The sequence below is a fragment of the Limulus polyphemus genome, unplaced genomic scaffold (assembly GCF_000517525.1).
Source record: "Limulus polyphemus unplaced genomic scaffold, Limulus_polyphemus-2.1.2 Scaffold7390, whole genome shotgun sequence".
Classification (NCBI taxonomy): Eukaryota; Metazoa; Arthropoda; class Merostomata; order Xiphosura; family Limulidae; genus Limulus; species Limulus polyphemus.
In genome coordinates, this window is record NW_013673000.1 from 5,598 (window position 1) to 18,543 (window position 12,946).

The 12,946-nt window shown below is 31.5% G+C and overlaps 1 protein-coding gene across 1 annotated transcript in view; it reads left to right on the forward strand.

The window, feature by feature from the left end:
- Positions 1-5,713: 5,713 nt before the first annotated feature.
- LOC106474581 (store-operated calcium entry regulator STIMATE-like) overlaps positions 5,714-12,946 on the forward strand; it is a 13,788-nt gene continuing 6,555 nt past the window's right edge. The window contains exons 1-4 of the mRNA XM_013935269.2: positions 5,714-6,132; positions 7,161-7,209; positions 10,969-11,064; positions 11,663-11,784. Of these exons, the coding sequence (XP_013790723.1) occupies positions 5,808-6,132; positions 7,161-7,209; positions 10,969-11,064; positions 11,663-11,784 (592 nt within the window). The 5' untranslated portion in view covers positions 5,714-5,807. The remainder of the gene's footprint in view (positions 6,133-7,160; positions 7,210-10,968; positions 11,065-11,662; positions 11,785-12,946) is intronic.

Genomic DNA, 12,946 nt, shown 5'->3' on the forward strand with positions numbered 1-12,946 from the left:
ACCTAATTCTTTGAAATAGCTTCTCTAATCTTGATTAACTTTACTTAAACATCGTTGATTTAGGACATTGTGGAAAATAGAATCGTGATCCAATGGTTTTGAAGATACAGTTGTGAAAGTAAATTATTTTATAAGTTTAACTGTTTTATTGTAATTAAGCCATTGATCTTTGCTGTACAATTATTTTTGAACTTCCCTTTAAAAATTAAACTGGTTAATATTCTTTGTTAATGTTATTTTTCTTTATTATTGCAGAAGAAAAATTTGTATTAAAAATTAACTGATTTTAGCATTTTCAAAATACTTTAAGTAAAATTCGGCAAGTTTCGAATTTCGTGCATTTTAAATTAGTATAAATATGTTTATATAGGTAACCACATATTTGGTTTTATCACAAGAAATATTTATAAATAAAACTGTTATACTTTTGAAGAGAAACATTTTTACATGAACTTAAAAATTTACAATTTGTGCGGTAACCTGTATTTTAAACTATTACTGATGTTTTGTAAGGGTGTTGTTTTTTAAGTACCAAACATACATGTCAACCATCTCTTCTAAACGGCAACTCTTAAATAGCTAATTTATCCGTTGTAAAATCTTTGTGGGTTATATTTAATAGCATTTAGGAAATAAAAAATGCCTATTACTTTTATGAATTTTTTTTTCAATGAAACTAACTTGTGAAGTAACCTTACTGGATATAATCATGGAAAAACAAACATATTTGAACTGTTATGAATGTCATACAGTTATTTTATTGCAGTTTTACTAAGATTGTTATTTGTGTTAGGGTTAAAAATTTAACTTAAATACGTACTGATGCTTGCTTCCGTTTTCTTCGTATTCCTTACATTTCAAGGGCAAATAAAAGTGGTCCAACAAACTTTGAAAACATAAAATTTGTCAAGTATTACGTAAATACTGATAATGATGCAGACAGAATTGATGTTCTTTGTTGAAATTCAAGCTGGTCAAAATCAAAACTGGTACAGCCGACGGAATGTCGACTTCAACAATTATAAGTGGAAAATATATTTCAACTAGGTTTCTATTTTACCACCCTTCACCACCAGGTGGTCCGTGCAAGTTTCAAATTCTCTATAAAAGTTTGGTTTGTTCCTGTAATCCTTTTCTGTGTTTTGGAGAAATAAATGCTAAGGAAAAAGAAACAATCCTGTGTGTGTGTGTGTGTCCAACTATTTTCCTAAATATTACCATAACTATAGCTGTGCTTCCTAGATGTGGATATGGTATCAGTTCGACCATTTAAGAGTAAATCAAATTTAATTATCAGAATATTTGTAAACAAAGTATGATATATATATGACTCATCATCATTTCTGTACAACATTCAGAAGAACAGCTTATATCATTTTCTCCAGTTTACTAAAACTATTAAAAGTAGCTGAAAGATAGAGGCAATAAATCATATTAAAATAATAAAATGAATTAAATTATGTAAGGATAAAAGAAAGGAAACTGGGAAGATCCAAGGTTGAATGGAATCACTCTTGCTTTTCACATATCTGTCAGTACCGTGCTTATTTTGTTTATTTTGTGACCAGTAAAATGATGTGAGCTGACACAAGTTTAATTATTATCTTTTACAAGGTTTTGCTACGGTATAGACAATTTCAAAGACAAGTATCTCATTTTTTCCAGTTGTCGAAAAGTGGGGTAAGATTTTTTTGAGATGGCAAGCACTTGATAACATGTGGTGAGATATATATTTTTCATGTTTTAACTTATATGCTAATGAGAGGGCGCATGAAGTTAAAATCAAGCAAGTCCCATAATAACTGGAATGTTAGTGATCGAGAGATTTTGCGAAGTATCTAGAAACTAGGTTACAGATATAAATACAAGTAGATAGTTCAGGAGTGGTGATTAGTGAATGAATACGGATACAGTCGTTGAAGTATTTAGTTTCAGTCAAGTATTTGGATCAGTGCTAGTGATCGCGTATATCCAGTTGTTCTATCGATTAGCCGTGAAATTGTTCAAGTAGGTTTATTTTTACGTTAGTCCTAGTATCATTAATGAGGTATTTCCGTTTGAGCGTGATTTACAAACATAAGCCTACAAGTTACAAGAAGTGTACAAGTGTTTAGAAAGGAAAAGTAAACCGTTACGTAGCCTGGACTTCGAATTATGTTCACCAAAACTTAAAAGAACAACTTTACATCTTTTTTGCAGATGGCGTATCTCTACCAATAGTAATATTTTGAAGAAGTTCAGTATATTTTGGAAAAAAATTATTATCTTTATTAATACTATATTGATCATTGCTGATAATAAAATGGTTAAGTGTATTTTCCCGATATTCCCCTCAGAGATTCAAAATAATTATTTGCTGAGCATTTTAATATTCTCCGAAAGGCATCCACAAACGACTTAGCTTTGTTCACTAAGCCAATAGTATTTGCAAATAGCAACAATTAACTAAGAGACAACACTCAAAACAATCTGAAAAAAAAAATTACTTATAATTTACATATGATTGTCTAAAGGCTACCCAAAACAAACCTGATTCCTAAATTCGGTTCAGATAATGCATTTAATACTTAACTTTCTACTGTTTTATAACTTCACTAACAGTAATATATGTATTTAAAACAGATTTACTCAGACATTTAATTTATAACTAACGAAGACAGACCAAGATTCTGTTGAAGCTTGTCCGTGTAGTAGAAAAAAATCGACAATAAAAATCTTAATGTGGAATTGTAATAGTTGTTTTTTTTTATTTTACAATACAACTAACTTTAACTTAATCAAAGAAACTACAATTAATTTATCATAGGTACGACCAGGTGGTATTTTTGGAAATTCTCGCCTGTTTGTTACTTGAAAACCTAGGTTAATAGCCTAGCTTGGTTTGACGATAATTAGAAACGAGGTTCTTCCAACAACAACATGATACGCCTAAATATTTCCCAAATCATCGAATCAAAAACAAATAGTTTGACAGTGTATGTAAACGTGTGCCATATGGCTGTCAAAATTGTTCATGCTAAACGCTTACAAAGAAACACAAAATCTGGTGTTCTTCATCATAATACAAATATTATAGGGCATGTTTCTAATATTTTAACTTGGATAATTGGCACTTTTAATGGAGGAAGTTTTTACTTATCCGCTTGTTTGTTAATTTCAGGTAGAAATTCTTTCCGAGGAACTTCAGCGGTACAAGTCCTTTCTTGATTAAATCAGTTTATTTTTTCTCGATACAACTTTGTAATACACAGAATTTCCACAGTCACTTTAACTTAACTACTTTTCTAAACACACGCTATAATTCACAGTGATTCACACACTTTACTTACGGTGCCTACTTTGAATTAAACAACGAACGATAAATTCAGATTAAAGGTACTGCAGTCGGGGCTTGAGTTGTGTAAAGTTATAAAGTGAAGCTCGGTTTCACAGCCTTTATGAGGCAAGGATGTGGCGACAGTCTCTTATTTCAATTATTTGATGATGTCAGAATAAATGATATGAATTGGTAAGATTGTGGTAACTTATCTTTAGTTTATGTATATCCTTGGACATTCTACAGCAGAACGTTTTCATAAAAGTTTCTAACAACAGGAGTGTTTTCACAACAATTTCTTACAACAGAAACGGCACTCCAGTTCGCTTCTATGACTTCAAACCCTGATTGCAATGGGCACAAAGATGGCACCTAACTTAGACAACACATTTCTTTGCATCAATGTCTCTTTAAGTAACAGACTTGTACACACTGATTTATACAGAAAACCTATAGATAGACAACACTATCTGTTTGTTTGTTTGTTTTTTTAACTATGCACAAAGCTACACAAGGGCTATCTGTGTTCTGCCCACCACGGGTATCGAAACCCGGTTTCTAGCGTTGAACAACACTATATTCTCTACAAAAACTGATATTCTACTCACACTAAACGGAATATTACTTACCGTCAAGAAGTATATACTGATGAAAAATACTGAAAACGTACAGATATTCTACAACAAACCGTGTTATAAAGATACTGAAATTGAAAAATACGCTGAAAAAGCTAATAATACTCAACGAAAAACTATCTTAGTAAAATAATAATGAGTCAAACAAAATTTCTCTTGTTGTTATCTATCACATAAAACTCAGACATGTTTCACATATTCTGAGTAAAAAACAACGAAAAAGATTTCCATTCACTACAAATGAATGATCCCTTGAGATACATTATTCATGAGGTTCTCGTTGTAAAAGTAGAAATCCTAAAGGCACCCTTGTTCTTGTAAAAGTGAATTATTGTCAACCATGTAATAAAGTTCGTTTTTCAATCTACAAGTTAAAAAAAAAATTACAAATTCTTTATCGGTGAATACGACCAAAAACACTTTAAAATTCTAAAGAAATTGCTTGCACAACCCAAAACACCATTTACCTTATAGAATGTAAAAATGCAATCACTACTATGTAGGACATACTCAAATGACTCTTAGAGAACGTTTCAATAACCGAAAAAGGCCTCACTGTTGTCCAACACTTCAACCAACCTAGTCATTATGTTAATGAAGTGATTCGCACAGCTACTGAAACTGATTTCAAAACCAGAACTGATTGAGATATGAAATATAGCGTCTAGCTAGTTTGTTATTAAGCACAAAGCTACCCAATGGGTTATCTGTGTTGTACCCTCCACGGGTATCGAAATCCGACTTTTCGCGTTGTAAGCAATAAAACTTACCATTGATCCACAGGAGGACAAATGTCTATCTATGCAAGATATTATCCTTATTCAATATTTTATGTTATTGTTACGTCTCCGTTTGTTAATTAATTTTCCGTAACTTCGTTCCGACGAAACTTTAGTGACACAAGTCCTTACTTAATAAAACTTGTTTATTCTTTCTGAATATAACTTTACCGATACACTTATTTTCAACAGTCGCTCTATAACAAACGTTTTAACAACGAACGTTAACTTCAACAATACTTTCTGACTGCAGTTCAATTACTCACTATCTACACACATTGTTCCGTCACGTTGTGAGCATCTTATATATATACCAGACAAACATATATCTAGTAAATGCTAGAGCATTCACGAAGGAACAAGATATTTCTAGAAAATAGGTGGCGTGACACTAGACACGTGACCTCGCTGACGCAACATTATTGTTTTATAGTTATCATGTACCAACGATGATATTAGTTACATATTTGTCTTTTATACAACATTCTCCTTTCCTTAACTTTAAAAATATAATATGTTGTAATTAAATACATTTCTATTACAGTAACAGTCTCTTTTATTTCTTTATATTTTGTTAAGCACAAAGCTATACCATGAGCTATCTGTTTTGTGTCCACCATGAGCATTTAAAACCGATTTTTAGCGGTGTGAGCCCTCAGACTCTCTGCTGAACCACTAGGAGGGGGTCAATAATAATCACATAAGAGTACACCATAGACATACTATTTTCAGTTTCAATATCTAGCCGAGGCAAAAGTATAAATTAACTGTCTTATAAAGAACTTCGCACTTTAATCTCTTGAATATTCGTTTATTAGACGTAAATTTCAAATATTCAACAAATTTCATACATGTATCTGCCAAAGTAATGTACGTATAAAATTCATAATTTCAAGAGATATTTTTTTTTAAATATAAATATTACAAACAGTTTCTATTTTCTTATAAATCATGCAGATGGCGCTATTATTATCTCTTAGGGCAACAGCTGATGCTGTTAATAAACGAAGTTCTTAATTGGTCAGTCATATTCTTATACCCAAAGAAAGGACAAGTGCTAGCTATTAAAATTGGCGTATGGACACTGTAATGAATTCCAAATTTCCTGAAGTAATTTTAGTTTCTGTGTTAAAATTCAATCTTTCTGAATACGGAAGTAACACGTCAACTGCTAGTACCAGTAGTACTACATTGTTAGCTGAGCCTGTGGAAAGTAATACTAGTATTAGTAATGATTCATCTATGGGACTTGGGCTGGTTCTTGGTTTGCGTGACCAATCAAGCTTACAGGCAGATCCTGTAGGCCTATCTAAAATTCACTGTACTCATGGAGCACTGACCGATTCCTTCGGATGGTTTGTTCAAGGAATACTGGCTGGACTAGCCTTTACGTGTCTTATATGTAAGTTTTAACGTCAACCTCGGAGATAATTTTATTTCATCGTTTAACATAAGTGCAAATAATAATGGCGTAGTTAATAATATAGTACTAATTCTTGGTATCTAATTGCTGTGACATAATATCTTTCACTTTTCAATTTCAGAAAAAAGAATGCTTGAAATATCGGTTCATTATTTAATACAGTTCAGAAACTCACTATTGTATTGTGCAAATATTTAATTGTAAAAATATCTTGAATACCAATAACAATCTATATTTCATAGTAAAGACTCTTTGAGTAAAATAATGCATGATATTTTAGAATTATTGGAAATGTTAAAGTAAAGCTATATGAAAATGAAACTTATTTTAAAATTATATTGATGGAAACACAAATATTTAAAATTTGTAATGGTTCTAAAGATAGGCGTAGTTGGGGACATTCACAAAGTTTACAATCAGACCTACAGCTTGTACCTTTATTATTCAAATTTTTTTTTAACTTGTTATCTAATAAGTAAACTGAAACTAACACATCAGTGGTAAGAAAAATAGTAATGAGTTTTATATTGTATGGTGTGAAATGGTAGAGATTTGATTCGAAGATCACATTTGTAATGTACTTACACTTTGGGAAGTTATCCAGCTGGTTAGTTCGAGATAAATAATTTTCTATTCTTCCTTCAAGTGTTTCCATTTATGTGTAATAATCTTTGTAAGAAGAGAACTAATTTCAAGTTAACTTTTGTTTTTAAGTATAATATACCTAGAAAGGTAAAGGAAAGGCTTGATGAATGTTTGAATGATAAGGGCTGGTTTTGAGTGTTTAATGGATGAGATAGTCTAGATTTCTTGTTGTCCTTAAATTATATGTATATTTGAGTGTGTGTATATATATAAGATTACACATAATGTGATATGACAGTATGCTTTATATTAATATAGAGATGAAAGTTTATAGAGATAGATACAATTCAAACAATAAGATGTGTTTTTGCATTTGCTCTTCTTTAGCAGCATAGTATGTGTATATATATTATTTTTTTCAGTAAAAAGATTTTGTGAGCCCACTAAACAAAGACGACCTTGGATTATTTGGTAAGTTTGGTTACTGAAAACCATTTAAAGTTGTGTTTCACTCAATTTGTAAACCAGTATTCATTCCACCTGACATATTTTTACAGAGTTTTCAAAACATTGGTAAGATCATAAACTTATTCTGCTATACCTAATATACTCTTACACATACCTTACTTTTAAAACACTTACTCAAACACTGGTAAGATCATACACTTATTCTGATTAATATAGTATGTATTTAACATATTTGTATATTCTACTTGTGTCCAAATAATAGAAAGTTAATTTCTGAAATGACTGTCTGAGCCTATTCCTGTTTTATTTTTTTTACCTAAAACAACATGATTTGCTACTGTACACTATAAACTTTGCTATTCTTGAATAGCTCATTTAATATAATTTCATCATTTGGTTGGCTGGGACATACTAGTTGTGATTTAAAGTTTCAGCTTTGTTAGTCAACTGTCTTGTAAAAACTTTACTGTACTATTGTTGATGGTGACAGTTTTCGATATATCAGAATATCTTAAACATTCCAAAAAAACAAAAAAGAACCTTTGCTTAAACTTAACAGCAAACAAAAAAGAAAAGGTTTTGAATATTTATTGTTTTTCTTTTTACCAGGAGATTAAATATTCATAGATATATTTATTACAAGTCAAAAGTAGTAGTTGTCTTAGTATACAAATCACTAATCTTTAGGCCTCATTGAAATACTGTGTACAGTTATGATCTTCTTATCTAAAAAATAATATTGAGATATTAGTTCAGAGAAAGGCTACTAGGATGATTCCAGGGATCGAAGAGTTATTTTACTGGGATAGGTTAAGATATCTCAAAAAAGGAAGGGTAAGAGGTGATTTTGTTGCAGCTTACACTATTATCCAAGGGAAAGACTAGGGTTAAGGTGTGTGAGGTCTTTGTACTGTGTTCTGGAGATAATAGAATAAGTGGGCAACAGCTTAAGTTTTGGGAAATACTAGGATTAAGGTGTGTGAGGTCTTTGTACTGTGTTCTGGAGATAATAGAATAAGTGGGCAACAGTTTAAGTTTTGGGAAAGACTAGAATTAAGGTGTGTGAAGTCTTTGTACTGTGTTCTGGAGATAATAGAATAAGTGGGCAACAGCTTAAGTATTGGGAAAGACTAGGATTAAGGTGTGTGAGGTCTTTGTACTGCGTTCTGGAGATCATAGAATAAGTGGGCAACAGCTTAAGTTTTGGGAAAGACTGGGATTAAGGTGTGTGAGGTCTTTGTACTGCGTTCTGGAGATAATAGAATAAGTGGTCAACGGCTTAAGTATTGGGAAAGACTAGGATTAAGGTGTGTGAGGTCTTTGTACTGCGTTCTGGAGATAATAGAATAAGTGGGCAACAGCTTAAATTTTGGGAAACACTAGGATTAAGGTGTGTGCGTTCTGGAGATAATAGAATAAGTGGTCAACAGCTTAAGTTTTGGAAAAGACAAGCTAGGCTCCAGCTAAGACAATTTGTTTTCTAACAGATTGATTTATTGTCAGCAGTAACGGAAGGCAGCACTTTACAGGAGTTTAAGAAGGAAATCGATGATTTCCTGAAAAGTAAAGGGAAAGCTTAAATCTTTACTTTTTTCCAAAGGTGGGTGTGTAGGAACAGTCTTGAAAGACCAAATAGTATTTTGTTTTCAATAGGTTATGGTGTATTCTTTATAAGGTTAATTAAACAGTTCGATAAAATGTTAGTTTTACTTAGAAAGATAAGTATATTCTAGATTTACAACTATAGAAATGTACTTATATTTTCCCCAATAAACAAAATAAAAACACCAAACTTACCAAGTATCAACATATGTGTTTTGTGGTACTTTGGAGCTGTGGGTGTGTTAGAAGAGTGGCAGTCAAATCCCACTATTCTGTTTGACAAGAGCAGCCCAAGAGTTGGTGGTGGATGGGGTTGACTAACTACCTTCCTTATAGTGTAACACTTAATTGTAAAATATGTATAGAGATTAAAAAATGTATTAAAGTATTTTTTGGAAGTTAAAATATATAATAAAATATTATAAAGTATATATATATCATATTTAGGGAACCACCACAATATAAAAATAAACTATTTTTTAAACAGTTGACAACATGTATATATATATTGTCAAGAGCAGGTATAATCATTTTCTTCAATGCATTACAATATTTTCAAAATAAAGTTTCATACTTATATTTTTCATGTGAAATTTCAGAATTTTTACAAGTAGTTACCAATTTGTGTTCCATTGGAAACACATTTGTGTATATATCTAGTATTTCAATATACCGTGTATTTCTGTCTTGTTGTAATATTATAGTATTTATTCTGAATTTACTCTTTCTTCTGTATGTATGCAGACTTCACATAACATACAATAAAGAAAGATATTAAGTTGATTTTATTCTAAAACTTTTTCTTCCTTTGTTGTTCTCAGTAAGGTATAATACCTGTTACCACCCGGGGAGGATGTTTTAGTAAGAAATCTTGCTCGAAAAATTCTCGTTTATACAGTCATGTTATTCCGTTTTCTCCACATCTCAGCTGTCACTTTGGTTTTGAATAACTTATAATCATGAAGTGACATCCAACAAATATTAAAGGATGATTGTTCTCTGTAATTGTCTTTCCCTGCCTTTATATCCAGTTGAACAATGGATGATGTCATACTGAACATGCACTTTTTCCTGTAATTTTGTGATTGGAATCTTTAAGTATATAAGATATGTCTTGCATTGTGTATTGGAAACTACCTAGTATATGGCCAACTATAATGAATAAAAACAACCTTTGGCTCCTGCTGATATTACAAGAAAATCTACATTGTATATGTACAATGCTGAACTAACATTAACTCCTACAAATAACAGGATATGATGGCTAAGTGTATTGATAAAATTGGTCTCTCCTCCTCCAATTTCTTCTCTTCCCATGTCACAAATTCCTACAAAACCTTTTGAGGTAAATTTTAAAAGGTTTGAAGTAATTCATTTTTCTACTTAATGAAACCCCCCGTGTATAAATATATATATATATATAGAGAGAAAATATTAGTGATAAAAATGAAAACATCATGATATTGTGGTATATTTAGGTCAAACTGATTATATGAGAGGGATGGGATAGTCTACTAGATAACGTAAAATTCATCAAGATATCTATCACAGAGACATTTTAAATTTTTCTGACCTTGTGACCTTTATTAAATAACGTGTACATAGTTTATGTGTACTTATTTAGATGCTGGACCGCCACTTTTACTAAAATCAGCTGCACTTTATTTACCCGACTGTTTCAATTGAGAGTATATACCAGGATGTTTAAAACTCATGTTCCTTACTTAACAGGTGCGATTTATTTATCCAGAGTGACTAGTATTACACACGGGACTGGCCATTCTCATTCAGACATAAGGGAGATTGTAAACTCAAGATATTTAACCTACCATTGGAGGATATTGCTGTCTATGTTCTTCCACAACATGCAACATTACAGCTAAATCACCCTTTGGCAGAACAGGTGTTATCTCTAGAGAATGACAAAGGAACAAATCTTGACCATGTTATGTAAAGACTGCACATACATAGAATAACTGATTAGTTCTTAAAAGTGCTATATCAAAATAGAAAGTAGAATGTACTTGGTATGTTTATAGAGCACAATGTCATGAAGATAGTCAGGGAGTAATTAAGTTGTACCAGTGTTATTGACATTACATAACATGATGTTAAGCTTGAACTGAGAAAACACCCATTATAACATATATTTTTATGTAGGTTTTATGACACTTCAAAACAAGGTCTTGGAGCTCTAGTCATTCATTTTGCAAATGTATTTCTGGCAGAGTTTTTCCATGGAGATCCGTGCACTTGGTATGTCGGAACTGTTACACTAACCATCTAGACTAATTAACCTAAATGACTAAATTTTTATTACATTTTGTATTATGTAGAGTAAGTAATGTTGAATGAATTTGTAACTTATTATCATAATATCTTAAGCAGTTTCTTTATTTCAAGATTCATATGTTTTTCTAGGCTCTAAGTCATGTTATAATGGTGGGGAAGTAGATTAGATAAGCAAAAAAAAAGGTTAACGTTAGATTTTTTTAGGTTTGCATGTGATAAACGCAAATTTATAAGCTAAACGTTAGTTACAGTTGTAAAACAGACCAATAAATAGTTTTGCATTTAAATTTAATTTTTGCTTTTGTTTCTCTTGTTTGCTGAACCAAATATGAGTAGGTTCATGAATAATGTTAATGTTCGCGTGTTTAATAAAGTTTTTTACAAGAATATTTAAGAACAATGAAGATTTATTTGATGGGTGTTAAACATTAAAAAACTCAGAAAATAGGTTTTGGTTTTATCAAAATAAAAATATCTTTCCAAAAAGTAATTTTTACGATAATGTGGAAAGTAAGAACACCAAAAAATATAAACCTCATTATTTGTATTTATTTTTGGTTAGGTACATAGTTAGCTTTCTCTTGGATTCTTCCGTTGGACTGTTCATCATATATGTTGGAATACGACTTACTCAGTACTTTGCTCGAAAGAATTCTTGTAATAAAATAGTTTTTGGGGAGTATGGTGAGTATTAATTACTGTATTATTACGTGCAGTGATCTTACGTTCTGTAAAGTGCTTACAATTGATGTTTTAATGTAATAGCTGATGGAGTTTAGGGTTAAAATGTAATAAGATACACCACTAATTTTGCTGTTTTATTGGATTTGTAATTCATATTTTACAGTTTTCACACATATAGAAAGCACCTGATGGCAGAAAAGGCATCTGTACTATAGCTATATGATATACATGTTATTAGCAATAGTTTCTACAATCGTTATGCATTATTTCTGATTTTCTCTGTTAATTATACAATTTTTATCACATTTTTTCTATTTGATTAGTACCAGATCATCAATGTTCAAGACAGTAAGATTTATCAAGTCACAACAAATAAATAAAAACAATTATTATACTTCTATTTTAAGTCATTATTTCAGGTTTTTAAATGCCAGTTTGTACGTTGAGCTGTTTTGTTTAAATTTTGTAGCTGGAAAAACAAAACAAATACCCATATGTTCTCATAGTACACTTACATTATAAGCATGGGCTGTTTGATTTTAGGCCAAGCATGGTCAGTGAATATAGTACAGTTACATTATAAGCATGGGCTGTTTAATTTTAGGCCAAGCATGGTCAGTGAACATAGTACAGTTATATTATAAGTATGGGCTGTTTAATTTTAGGCCAAGCATGGTCAGTGAATATAGTACAGTTACGTTATAAGCATGGGCTGTTTAATTTTAGGCCAAGCATGGTCAGTGAATAGTTTACCAGACTGTGGAACTGAGATTCTGTGGTTGTTTCTTCCTACTGCTAAAAAGAAAAAAATAGTGTCCTCTGCTCTTTGGAGCTGTGGGTGTGTTAGAAGAGTGGCAGTCAAATTCCACTATTCTGTTTGACAAGAGCAGCCCAAGAGTTGGTGGTGGAAGGGGTTGACTAACTACCTTCCTTATAGTGTAACACTTAAAAATTAGGAGTGGCTAGCATAGCTAGTCCAACAAACTTTAATCCAGCCATAAAGTCCAAATCAGCCAGCACTTAGCATAGCTAGTCCAACAAACTTTAATCCAGCCATAAAGTCCAAATCAGCCAGCACTTAGCATAGCTAGTCCAACAAACTTTAATCCAGCCATAAAGTCCAAATCAGCCAGCACTTAGCATAGCTAGTCCAACAAACTTT